Consider the following 14,432-nt stretch of genomic DNA (forward strand, 5'->3'; position numbering starts at 1 on the left):
CTAAGGAAAATTAACTGATTTATACCACACTAGCATCAAGAAGTCCTATTTATTAGTGCTGTATCAAGAATAATAAGGCTGTCCCTTCCTTGGACTCAGAGTCCAAATTTTATCTAGTTATAGTATTACTTTATATATATGTATATAACATATTATTTTCTGTTTAACAGCTGGAAACAAACAGGAAAACAATATGAAGATTACTTCACCCAAAGGAATTGTCTTGATTTAAAATCACAGCTAAATAAATGAAATATGAATAATTGCAATGGCGTGTTCTGGTTAGGGAACTGAATCTGAAGCCAGCACGCTAGTAAATAGTTAGAATATGCTCTACAAAGCCCCATGGAACAACTTAGAGAACCAAGAATCCAGATCACCTAGATTGAGGAGCTACAGGACCTGTTAGATCTCAATAGCTGCTTCCAAAAATAAATTAAGGGTCAAAAAGCAAACATCTTAATGCATAATGATCCATTTTTTCATATCTATATGCTTAGAATTACAGTTTCTTAGATGAAAGCTAATCATTAGTTAATCATTCCAGGTTATGTGCCAGGTGGAAGGAGGTCCTCAAATACTCTGTGTAAACAGTTGTGGCACACAAGAACTAAACCCAGTTCATCTAATTCCCGAGTATCATGACCAACATAATTACCTTCAAGCAGGTACAATAAAAATGAAAATTATCTGTGTTGTATAGTATTTTATAGATTGTTAATGTGCAGCTGCACGTTTATGTCCTTAAGCAGCAACAGTGGGAGATGAGCCGAGGCTAATGCAGCTATCATCAGTTATTATTTTATTTTGTAGCTGAAAAATTGCACGGCACTTCAGTGTAATAAGAATGATGTAATGGATATGTTGAATTTATTGAAAGTTTTTAATATATATATTCTCATATAAAGCACATTTAGCACAAGCACCTGCATACCCTTGCTTGCCACCAAGTGTCACTGTTTCTCTGTAAATGAAGAGCAGCATTGAGGCCTATGGGTATACTTTAACCTTGGGATCCAAAATGCCTCAGTAACATTTACGTAATTATGAGAACTTGAAATGCCATCAGTTTAAAAAGTGGTTTCTGAGGTCCTAAAGTTAATGCTAATTAGATGGAGTTATGCATTTTCATCTGAGCAGAAACAAAGTATTTGAGTGTTGTTCAGTTTTAATTTAAAGAAATATTTCTTTACCTAAATATAGCTTCCTCAAAAATATTATTGACATGCTTATTTTATTACAGTGAGGCATTTTGATTGCAATGTGAAAACAAAACCTTTTAATATTAAGCACCATACAGATACAGATATCGCTCTCAGTATCAGTAGGTCCTGAGTGTGAGCATCTCAGCAGATGCTCCAGGTATGGAGCCTGTTTACTTATGTTTGTCAGAGGCCATCAGAAGAGTAAACCAGGCACACTCAAATTAAAGATCATGTTCCTTTAGAAAATTCAGACTCTCATTCACTTGCTGTAACATGAGGGAAGAAAAAGCTGAGGAGGAGTTCACTTGCATATGTTTTTTAGTTTTTATTTGCTTGAGCTTTCTTCTGTTTTACTCTATCATCAAAGCAAGTAAAAGAATTAGATCCAGAAATTAAATCTGGAAGTTTCTAGGGACTAATCTCTTTAACTGTCCTTTGGCTTCCATTTTTTTTTCTTTCTTTAGATGGAAAGGAAGAAAGTACAGGTGTAAGATTCATCCTGTAATCTTACTGTGAGGTTTGCTTTTTTCAGCATAGGCTAGGGTGTTCATGTACTTATATGCAGTTCTCTAACAGGACTCACACAAAGATTTATTCTTAAAGCTCCATGGGTCTTCAGCAATTTTTTTCATAAGCTAAAGACCTCTGTTCCAGATGCTTTCTCAGAACTCTGGAAATTTGTAAAATAAGAACTCAGGATAAATATATTTAATTGTTTCTGACATTTTTCTTATTTTATCAAAATATTTTATGTCTCTATGGCATTTGAATTTAAAAGTATGTGATGTCATAAAATAAAAACGTCCTATGCTCAGATTCCTAGCTGACAAATTGGTGGTGGGTTCTTCTCTCAGGGCTTTTTTTTGCATGGTCACGTTTTTATTGTTGCTTTTTTGCAAAGACAAAACATTTCTGGAGAGAAAACTTCTAGGTCCTTCATTAACACTATTTATCGTAGACTAATTTGGATTCAAAACTAAATTGTAAGAGAAAGTGCTATCAGAGGACAAACAGCCTCAGGTATTTTTTTTATTAAAAAATAAGTTGAAGATACCAGTTTACTTGTATGCTTAATTCAAAAAATATTTATGCATAAATGAAACTTTATACACTCTGAGTAGTTCTGCTATCTTTAGGTAAATGTCTTCTTTTCAGATGTAGACAGCCCTGTAAGAGCTGTACTGGGGCAGTTTTTGTCTGTTCCATGTGAACTGGTTCTCAATGAACAAGAGGTAAAGAAGCCTTAGCCTTTAAACTTGTTAGGTACAATATACAGTCTTTTTCCTTTTCTTAAAATGTATTGTTAAGTCTATGTTGGCAAGTAATGGTTTTATGCATTTTCTAAAGACAGTTTAGCTAGTTTGGACAGGTTGGTTCTGCACTCAGTATACTTTCTGTGTATAAAGGTTTCTGATTTCAACATTTTCTAGAAGTAGTACCAGAATTAAAAATACAGTTTTCTATAAGAAAAATGTATTTCTTCCAGTTTTGAAACCTTGAATTTGGTATTATATAGGCTATGTTATTTCTGAGAACCATTTTAAGACTCTCTTGGAGTGAACGAATGCAAATTGACTTTTACCAGAAGAGGGATTCCAGTAGAATTTTTTTACACTCTTTTTTCTTTATTAGCATTTAACAGTCATTAAGTATAATTTTTGTCAGTTATTTTTTTTGTTAATGAAAGTTGAACAGAAAACCAAAAATCTTTGTAGATGCTTGGCTTCTCATGTGTTAACTTCCAAAAGCACTGTTAGCAAAAAGCACTGAAATTTTTCTGTTAAGTGAATATGTAATGTCAGTACAAACACGGCAGACAGTTTGTGGATAACATCTGCTATCATAAAAGAGGGAAGAAAAGCTCAAGGGTCAGACTGAACAATGACCTAGGAAGCGTTTAATGTCTAAAGGTGGTATATCTGCAAATTGGTACCTAAACATTCTGTAGACATGATGTAGACAGGCTTGTAATTCTTCTCTAACTTTATCCCCAATCAGTTGTTTCCTAGATTTCTTCTTTTGCTTTAAATATAGTCATTTTCCTCTCCTTTAAAGTCAGCTAGATAAATCACCTATTAAAATAACAGTGATTTACAATTATTTACTGTCCCTCCATTACTGGTAATATCAGCATAATCCTAATTGTTTTTCCATTGTCTCTGTAATTAGGCCCTTACTAATCATAAGTCTGAAGAGACAACAGATCTGCAGTGTGTTTTCTTGGCCTGTGAGCTGATTCTTTTTTTAAAAAATTTTGCTTATTCTTCAACAAATTAGATTACATATTGCAGCTGAATATAATGTAAATCATGAAGTCACTAGCCATTTTCAATTGACTGCTGGAATTAAAAGCATCTGAACCTAGAATTATCACTAAATTGGAAATAGCATGCCAACACTGCAGCACTGAAAGCTGTTCTTTGCATTGAGAGAAATGGGATTCCTGACATACTGAATGGTCTCCAATGGGAGATGCATGCCATTTTCTTGACTATTTACTTCCATGAGTTTTTATCAGTAACTTTGGCAATTATATTATCCCTGAAGCATTTTCTTTGTGTTAGTTTTTCTCTTCTAACTTATAAGACTATTTTTGAAAAAGTTACTGTAAACAGGATATATACATTTTATCTTGAACAGTTTGAAAATGGACCATTACAACCAGTAGATAGCACTGCCACGTTCCATCTGGAATCACATATGCACGGGCAAGTGAAAATGACATCAGAGGGGTAAGATGCATGAAACATCTCACATCCATGATGATTTTTGAATTTTTAAGTGGCAATGACTCCTAGACATTTTCATGTTGCATAGCTGCTGCTCTCTTGTAACAAAAATGCAGTTCTGTAAGAATGCTTTGTGTATGTATCTTGGTAGTCATTATTCCAGTGGCTGGCAGTCAAGACTATGTAGCATGGTTTCAGGTTTTCTTAGGATCAGTGTAGTTGTGCTGTCCATTTGCCTGAAAAAACATTTAATTTTCTAAGTTAATGGATGATTCCAAATCGAATTAGCATATGTTTAGCCTGTATCTCTAACACTAATGGAATTCTTTAATAATATTCAGAAACAACCCTGCTGTGAAAGGTGAGGAAGCTTTGCAGTTGCACAGCCATTGCCAGGTTGTATGACTGAGGGCAGACCTGTCCCAAGTAGTGACAGCTGGTGGATGGCGGGAGATCACAGGTTGCTTATTCTCTTTTTCTCACATACTCTGTGAGACCACACTTGTTAAATAGCACCAATATTGGTGTAAAAAAATAAAGTCAATACGTATTGTTTCAAAACTACAGAATAATGAGTTTTCTTTGTAGTTGTACATTTTTTTCTAATTTTTTGCTTTTTTCAACCTGTGTAGCTTACCTTTTGGTGCAGGGGTTACAAAGTCTAAGAAACCATGTAACTGCACAAAACCTCAGTGTCTTAAATTGTGAGTAATAGTTTATCAACATTTAATAAATGCTAATAACAGTGTATAGATGAAAGGACAAATGAATAGTACATATGCGTCAAATGTTACTAATCTGATACTGAGTTAGAAAGATCCACAATTGATGTAAACTACTCTTACACAGGCTAATAAGCTAGAATAATTGTTCAGAGCATGTCTGAACAGAGCATGTCTGGAAAATCCTATGTAGAATGTAAATGCTGTATACTAAAATATAATTCCTCTGTCTTGCTGCTGCTCTCATACATCGATAATATGCACAGAGTTGTACACATGGTAATTAACATTTGATCCCTTGAGGAACTGGGTGTATTTTACAAAATGTAAAATTTAAAGAGATGGGGAAGCTCTTTGTCTAGGTTTGGATGTGATTAAATTACAAAGGAAGGAACATTTTTCATGAGTAGCAAATGAATATTCTGCCAAGAAGTAGAATTTAAATTTTTAAAATTACGCTTAAACCAATTAATATTTTCATTTCTTATGTTATTTTTCATGTTAATCACAGATACTGTGATTGCTTTGCCAATGGTGATTTTTGCAAAAACTGCAACTGCAATAATTGTTGCAACAATCAACTTCATGAAACTGAACGACTTACAGCCATTAAGATAAAAAAAAATGAAAAAAGAAGCATAGTACACATTGGTATCAGCTTCATATATGAAAAATATAGTAGCATTATTTTTTCAAGTCATTATAGTATTTGAAATACAGTATTTTTAAGCTAAATAAAGCTAAGTGTTGCCTCTGTAGTATTCTTACACAAAAAAATTGAGGTATGTTTTTCCCTTATTTTTATAGTACTTCTGATACTTTGGATTAATACTAGTGATGTCTTAACTGAATGATAATTTTTATTCATGGAAGGAACTATTCAAACCCAATTTTATTCAGAAAATTTTGTCACTTGAAGGAGAATTTATTGTATCCCAAAGTCAGATAGTAGTTAAAGGAAAAAAAATATTGCTAGCCAAATTATTATTCTCATTGATAGATCTTCTGCAGTTGTCTGTATTAGTTTTTCTGGTTGACTCAGGCAGAAACACAAAGTTGGCTTCTCCTGGCAGCAACACTGAACCCTGCACTAGTGAGAAGCGGGTTGCTTCTACATTTGGAGACTGATTTTATTAGTGGAATAAAGAATAATATGTAGGCTGTTTTTTGTGTGTGTATCAAACTGCACAATCTGGGCAATAATTCAATCTAATATGTATGTTATGTTTTGTAATTTCTACTGCTGATGCTTTAAGGATATATTAATGGCTTTGTGCTTCTTGTATGCAACTTTCCAGAACTCTTTTTGTATCATTCACATAATTTTGGGATTGTACAAGATGTTGATCTAATTAGAGCTTTGCCATATCCAAACTGTCAAAGCCACAGCAGTTTTTGCTGTCATTATGCGACAACTAGTTTTGAAATTGTCTGTAGTTCAGCTGATGGGATTGTTGGTGTCTAAATACTCCTTTCACTGCTGTAGATGGCATCTTGTAAAGCATAATAGGTCTTATTTGTCACTGATGAAAGCATACTTGTGCCATCTATAAATACTGTACATAGAGGGCATATAACCTCTTTAACCTGCCTTTTAATAGTCTGTGGCATTGTGAGGTCTTGTCACCTAATCAAAACCTGCTGTTCCACTCCAATGCTGATTTAAGTGAATGGTCTTTTTATTGGGCCATTAATAAAATATGTTTAAAACTTCTGAGATGAGTGTAACTTTGTATGCAAGGGTTCTTTCTTCACTGAGAACTTTTTATTTCTGGTGAAATTTGCATCAGCAGTGGAAGAAAACCAGCCCCAAGTGGATAGGTCACTTAGGTTATCCCATAAAGACAATGTGAGTTACTTTCTATGGCAGAGCCAAGTCACTTAGTGTTCTGGAATCTTTGAATTCCTGCTCTCATTGCCATGGAAGACTCCTTTATCCATGTGCTTCACACCAGCAATAATAAGAGTGGAAGGCAAGAACTTCTTTGTTAAATATTGGACGACAGTCATTCAGATGTTTAAAAGCATTTCTTTGGATTTCCCACAATCTAGCAATTTTTGTCTTAGGCCTGTCTTGAAAGAAACCCATAAGCTTTCTTACCAAAGATTGGGAAAAGGAAACTAGGAGAAATTAAACATCACTATAACAAAGGATGTAATTGCAAGTGCTCAGGATGCCTCAAGAATTATTGTGAGTGCTTTGAGGTGAGTCAGGTGAACTTTCATCAGTTACTACTTTGACATTGACTATATTCTCTAACTAGTAGTTGCTAAAAACAATCACTTCTTTGCATTTTTCATCATAAAACATTTTGAACGTAGGAGGCACAGTCTCTGTCTTGTTGTGTCTTTAAAAGCTGAATCTGGGTGAAGTTGATCAGCTAAAATTTTCGGTATCAGGAGCTCTCAGCCAATGCCTTGCTCCAGAAGAAATGAGGAATGTTTTTGTGCTAATCCTGGTAGTTTCTTTTCATCTGTAGTATTTTGTTATCTTACAAAGTTATCCACAAAGGGGAGGAGTGATTTGTCCATGCACAGAGCATCAGTCTCTACAGAGAATCCATGGAAAAAAATTGTCTTGCTTCCTTACTGCATTAATACTGATGGTTTCACTCTGGCAGTATCCAAGACCAGCACATCTAGAATAAGTCCCTGATGGTATAGCTTCCATGGTTCCACAAATGTGTGTTTAATTTAAGATTTATATTATTTTTACTCTAAGTATTCTTTGTTTACCAGGCTAAAATTGTATGTTCCTCTATTTGCAAATGCACTGGTTGCAAAAATTATGAAGAAAGTCCAGATGAAAAAAAACAGTTGAATGTGATAAACTACATGGATATTGGAAATAAGGAAGGAAATAGTCCGGTTTTAACATCAGCATTCAATATGTTACCAAAATTGAGGAAAGACAGGTGAATATTTGGAAATAACAACACATAATCCATTGGTCTGACTTCATTAACTTTGCATGTAACCATTCTCATAATTATCTAAGAAGTAGTGGATAAAATGATAGATACAAGTAATCACTTTGCATAGCATTTGCCATCTTGTTTCTATAAATAAAAAAAAAAAGTATTTCAAGGAGAAGCTATAACTACCCTTTAAGAATATAGTATACAGAGTTCAGGGGTATACGTATTAGTTCTGCTTATAAAACACCTGTTACTTATGTATTGGTGACATATTTCATTTTCTCAACTTTTTTCCCCCATTAGCTACTTTATGTTTTTCCTTCAGTTTCTCTGTTCTTAATTTTTCCTCCGTTCAAGAATTCCTTTCTAACTAAACCTTGACCAAATAAGTACTTAGAAAATCATGTTATTACTATGTTTGTGATGTTCATTTAATAAGCATGTTTATATCACTACTTCTTTCTGATCTCCTCTTCCTTTGGTCCACATCCTTTCAACTTTATTTGTATTGGCAATTTGTATTGTAAAATATTGTAAGAAAGCTATACTATCCCAATGTTGTTATGCTTTCTAACACACTTGTAGCCTAATCTCTTTTTTGTTTGGTTTATAGTAATTTACCTAATAAATAGAAACACCCGTTAATAACAATTAAAATTAGTTAAACCACCTCTAAATTTGTTTTAGGTAGCTTTACTCCAGTAATTTTCAGTTTGTATACCTCATTTTCTTTACTTTTTTGCAACAACCATTACCTTGAAATTCTTAATTCAATTTTTAAAATACTTTCTGATGAACTATTTTAAAAATATTTTAATAATTTCTGTTGTCAGTACTGTATTTATGGTGCCAGGTTATGCCTTTGCTTGGATGGCACTGTAGTCTGTGTAGAGTTATTAATATAGTATAATGAGTTATGATGTTACTGACTGGTAGTTTTGAGAGTTTCTTCAAAGCAAGGCTGCTAAGGTGCCATTCAAGGAATCCTTGAGGGCCTTGGTGCTGTTTCCTTTGACAGAAGTAGACTGAATTTACATTTAGTACCTCCTAGACCCTGATTAGGCCTTTTTAACACATTTCCTTCTATGTGAAACACAATCTGACTAATTCATGCAGATGGAGGAAGAGGCTTATTGTATAACCTTTCTCTGTCTGTACCCGTTGGGCAGCATTTACATAGATTAATTAAGTAGTGTGAACACAGTCATCCATGTGATAAATTAGAAAAACTCAGGAGCAATTTGTTAGAATCAGAAGCTATTGAGTGTAGGACAGAGAAATTCCTACGAGGATGTATCTTACAGTAACAGTGCAGCTACTCTGATTCAGCTCTGTATTCCAACTCTTAACTGTGTTTTGCAGTTTGTCTTTTAAGGTATTTTGTGTATTTAAAATTGAGATATTTCATACTAGTTTCTTTTCCCCTGTCCGGCAGCCAGCTGTATGTATGTCTTGGGAAGAAGTGAATGCAATATGTGCTTGTCTTCTGCTGCAAGCTGAAGAGGCAGAAAAAAGAGGTTACTCTGTCTGTCTAGCTGAGCGAATGATCATGGAGGAATTTGGTAGGTGTTTATCCCAGCTCCTACATGCATAATTAAAATCTAAAGGACTGAAAGTTGAATAATGTTCACTGTTATAAAGCAAATAAGTATTAATATTTATATCTTGCCATAGTCTCCACAATTCTGTTAGTTAATGATTTTACTTAGACCTTTCATAGGAATAAATTCATTGACTTCAGCTGAATTCTTTCTGAATTACGCTGGTGTAAGTGAAACCAGCACAACATCCAACATTTTTCTGAGTAACCTAATACTGTAGAAAGCTTATTATATTTTCTAATGAAACGTATTTTCTCTGTAGTTACAGTTTTCTGAGCCAATTCTTCAGTCTCTACCTAGACTCTTATTAAAAGTAAGCTTAGCTTAAAATTACTTTATTGGATGTTTATATGAGTGGAGATGCAGTAAAACTGAGTAAGAATTTGCTATCTTAGTTTGGCTATTTTATGAATTGTAAAACAATTGAATTTTCAGAGGTACGAGAATCTACTAAGTTTAGCTTTTGGTCTTCTTTGTTTTGGCAACTTATTTCTGCTGTCTGCAGATGTCTGCAAAGCAATGTTGTCAGTAGGTTTGGCCTTTTCTGTTGGAAGAAAAACCCACACCAGACTTTGTTCAACAGTAGATTTGTTAGACAGATGAGCCTCATGAAAGGGAGAAGATGACTTCTTTTTTACTCCTATTGTAAAGTACAAGAGTTTGTGATGGGAAAATCTTTTATGTGCATAACATTTAGGATTGAAATTTGCTGAATCCTACATTTGCAATCCAGTTTCCCTTCAAGCTTGGAATAGCTTATGTTTGATTATTCATTTTTTTTTATGCGGACATTTTCTCTGTGACATTTCTTCCTCTTCTCACTGTTAGCATAATAGTAGATTTTATGTTCTCCAACAGGAGTAAGCTATTTGCTGCTGTGTTCCTGGAAAGTAAAAAAGTCATCTAAATGAATTTACAGATTGTATAAAAAACTATGTTCTTTGTTTTTAGACATTTTATGCTAAGTTAATCATACATGCTTAAATATTTTTGGCATCTATGCTTAAAAGAATAAAGATATTCTACTATGTCATGTTGATTCATTAAAAATTCTTTCCAAGGCAGCAGGTGAGACTGCATACTATTTTAAAATTTTACAATTTTGTTTAATAAGAGGGAGGGATTTTCTATTAGTGGTAGTTAATACATGAATGGATTGCATTTTATATCTTTATCTTTAACAACTGCTATTGGAGATTGCTGAAGGTCACAGGAGAAAATGGTTTCTTAAAGTGTTCCTTAAGTGATATGGAACCATCTGTACTCTTCACCCCTTCCTGGCCCCTTCAATTCCTAAGAGTCAATAGACACTCCATAAGAAAGCAAAGTGTGAAGAAGAAAACAACCTGTCTCGCTAAACCATGCATTGAAATCAAATCTCAGAAATCAACTCACTAAGATTCCCAGTAGACGTAAGGTTCAGTAGGATTAATGTTAGTAAGAAAGAAAATAGGTTTAGGACTAGTGACATAAGTATGGACTGAAAACAACAATTAGGAATAGAAATGCAAAATAAAATTAAAAATTATTATGAGGAACAGAAAAAGATAAATATGTTGTAAGAAGAACTGTTAGAATCCTTGAAAATATTAGTGTAATACAGTCTCATCTTCAGATGCATCTTAATTTGAACACATGCAAGAGGAGACAATGCCATAATATAAAATGGCAAGTTATTAAGCCCAAAAGAGAGATAAGCTTGAAGGAAAAAAATTATCAGAAAGAAAAATAATAAGATTTTGACTAGTCAAGAAGTTGGAAAATAATAAAGAAGAAAAAAAAATCAGAAGAACAATTTAAAATAATTAATACTGAGAATTAAAATGGAAATAGAGTGGGAAAGATAACAAAATTCTACCACCAAAAGTAAAAGGTAGGAGTGCAGGGGAAGGATACAAATAGCATATCAAGGGAGATTAATGAAGACATGAGCTACAGCTTTGAGTAACATCCCTAGGCTCTCATCCCCGATAAACATAATATATATATATATATAACGCTGAGACTTTCACCCAGGGTGCCAGCTAAGGCGTCTTGAGGGAGGGTTTCTGCATTTTCTGCATAAAATTTTGAAGTCACTGTATAAATAAGACTGGCATAAATTAAATTAATTTTAATTTTATAAAAAATAAAAGGCACTAGAATGTGTAAGAGCAATAAAAAACTACTAACTGTAAAAAGCTGACATTAATTCTCTTTTTCATATGGAGAGGTAAAACTGGTTTGATTTTTTTTTTTTTTTTTTTTTTTATATATATTACAGGTGGTATAAACTCCATCTGTAAAAACACTCCCAGGTTCTGTGGTTACAAGGATTGTAATTAGATTCTCATAACACAAAATAAATACAAAGCTGTAGTTGGTAATATATATATAATGTAATAGACAGACCTATCAGACCAATTTCTATAAATGTTAACAAACTGAAAAACTCTGTCAAAGAAGGTTATATATTCAATTAAGAAAGCTAGAACTGGCTTTGTGCTCTTACAAGTAATGCTGTTTTGCAGTCAATGGTGAAATTATTGGACAACTTTGACACAGCCACAGATTTCTCCCTGAAACAGGCAGGTAATACGTATAAGTTTTCTTAACTAAGTGTAGCTGTTCTGTACTAAAGAAAGGTTTGGTTTCATAATAAAGGTGAAAATAGTCTTGGGGAAAAGGATACCAGAAACCCAGTCCTGAGTATGTCAAGAGGTTGTCAGCTGTACAGAAAAGACTGAGAAGAAAAACATTAAGTGAATAGAATCAGAATGGTACTGTGGGTACTGTCATAGGGGAAAATAGCTTTTCAAGTAAGTTGATAATTTGCCTTTCAATTTCATAGAATGGTCTTGGAAATGAGACACTAATGAATGGAACTTCTTCAAATGGCTTTACATGAACAACAGCTAAGCAGAATTGCCTTCAGTCATTGCTGCTTTGTCTAGCAAAATAAAGCCTGGACCCAGCAAATAAGTAAATAAAAAGGAAGATGATAGCCAAGAGATGACGCACAGATATCTCTCTTAATAGCAGCTATTGTGCTGTTCTGGGTAATGGATTTTTTTTTTTTACAGTATTTTATCATTTGTTCAATTTCTGAATATGAAATTTTGACATATCAGAAATACAATGTATTCATGTTTCTGAGGAAACAAGCAGGAATTAAAAAAAAAGCAAGCTCATGGGTTCATAGCTCCATGAACTACTTAAATTTTAACCTTGCAGATAGAACACAAAGTCCTTTTTTAAACTGGCAATGTGTCAGTTGCAGCTGAAAATAAAAAGAAATATTCATATTTTAAAAATAAGTAAAGATACAGATTACTCTGATGGGTACAATTGCAAAGTTACTTAAATGTCTTCTTTTTTATTTCATTTTTTACCTTTTTTATTTCATTTTTTACCTGATATACCTATGGGTATATCAGACAGTAATCTAAAGGTTTGGTAAACTGTTGTGAAGATCTTCAGTGCAGAGACCAGGGTGCAGAGGATCATGAAAGCAAATGGAGGTATAAGAGGCACACCTCAGAAAGAATGTCAGCTGGAGCAAAGTAGCAAGGTGTAAGAAATAGCTTCTAATTTTATATTTGTTTTGCATCAGTTTGATGGTTTTGTTAAAAAACAAGTTTCTCTTTTAGTGAATTTGCCTGTCAGCTAAAGCCTTCATATTAGCTGCATTTTCCTGGAGAACCAGATACATGTTTTGGTAAACATAGCAATGGAATTCAAAGTTATTGATAAGCATGGATGGACATCTCGCGAAAGGGGCAACAAGAAACAGGTGACCAAGAAACTGACCAACTGTGTATAACATTCCATTCACATGAATACGTCATATAAAAGTGGGAGATCACAAAGATCTTGTCTCTTTTTTCCCTTTTGCTTGTGGCCGACATTAGGAGAGGACCTTGCTAGTTGTCCCTGCGAACTGAGAGCTAGTGAGAGACTGAATCCAGCTCTGGTTGGCTGCAGAGTCCAATCCAGGACTTTGGGTGCTGGCTCTGCAGTCGCTGAGACTTTCAAGATTGGTTTTGTATGTTCTGTATTATTTTTGCTATTATTAGTAGCATTAGCAAAATGTTTTTAATTTTTCCAACTCTCATCTCTCTGTCCTTCTTTTCCTCCTGATCACCTGTCCTGAGTGGGAAGTGGGGAGAGGGAGGGGCAAAAGGGGGAAAGGGGGGAGGAGAGGTTAACAGTACATCTCCCAGGGTTTTATTGTCACCCCGCAATCAAAACCCTCGGCAAGTAGAGAGAGGAAAATGTTTCTATTATTTTATAAAATGCTGCTAAATCTTCATTTGGAATACTGTGTACACTTCTGGTCATCTGTGATCAAGAAAGATACACTTTATTTGGAATAGATGCCGTTCTCAGAAAGGCTTCTGGGACAAATGAGAGAATGGAATATCTGTCTTTAGGTGCAGAGAAGAAAATGATTTGATTTAGTCTAGGCAAATAAAGGCTGAGAAGATATATGATTCCTCTTTATAAATAAATTCAGGGCATAAATATCGAAGAGGCACAGAAGCTGTTCAAAGATACATATCACTTAAATTTGGAGGAAAGTAAGTTTTCCTAACCATTCAAAGTGTAAGGTTCCGAAATGGTCTTCTGGATAGGATAGTGTGAGCCGTTTAAAGTTCCATTTAAAAATGGAACTTCAAAAATTGAATCATTAAAATAGATTTTCTGGAGACAATAAACTATATCTATGGTGTTTTTATGGCTGCGGGTGTCTTTATATTGATACATTCAAAGGATTTTGAAAGAAGAGACAGTAGATTATTCTATTAATTGCATTGTATTTTACTGCACTGATTGTGGTAGCAGTAATTTCTTATTGGATGATATCACTCTCGTGCCATCATTTAACCCCTGTGTTTAGGTGATTTTGATTTATACTTTTCAGTTTCAGGAAAATAAATAAATAAATAAATAAATAAGAGAAAAAGAGAACTACTATACCCGTTGTAGTGACAGTCCTATATACATTTGGTACTTTGGGCATGTCTATTTCTGCTTCTAGGTAGTGGTAAGTCATAGTAATGGTAAATCAGTTCATTCTGTAGAGCTACTTGTAATCAATTAATAGATTGCATGGACAACTGTACACAAATGGCCTTCAACTGTTGCAGTGTGGCAACCTGCTGTGGCATACTTATAGTTCTTTTGTACAGTCATAGCCAATGATTAATTAAGCTATGTCAAACAGGCCTTTTGAGAGGTGCTAGTAGTTAGCAAATTTACTAATTACTTGCACACC

General features: G+C 34.0%; 1 protein-coding gene across 1 annotated transcript; it reads left to right on the forward strand.

Annotated features, from left to right (window-relative positions):
* The first annotated feature begins 337 nt into the window (after positions 1-337).
* On the forward strand, positions 338-10,208 carry TESMIN (testis expressed metallothionein like protein). The gene is made up of 7 exons (XM_082059394.1): positions 338-668; positions 2,361-2,437; positions 3,846-3,937; positions 4,567-4,638; positions 6,724-6,861; positions 9,010-9,136; positions 10,034-10,208. Exons 1-5 carry the CDS (start codon positions 551-553, stop codon positions 6,779-6,781), a joined length of 417 nt encoding a protein of 138 aa, XP_081915520.1. The 5' UTR covers positions 338-550; the 3' UTR covers positions 6,782-6,861; positions 9,010-9,136; positions 10,034-10,208.
* Positions 10,209-14,432: the final 4,224 nt, after the last annotated feature.

Source organism: Streptopelia decaocto (genome assembly GCF_964273445.1).
Source record: "Streptopelia decaocto genome assembly, chromosome: 7".
Classification (NCBI taxonomy): domain Eukaryota; kingdom Metazoa; phylum Chordata; class Aves; order Columbiformes; family Columbidae; genus Streptopelia; species Streptopelia decaocto.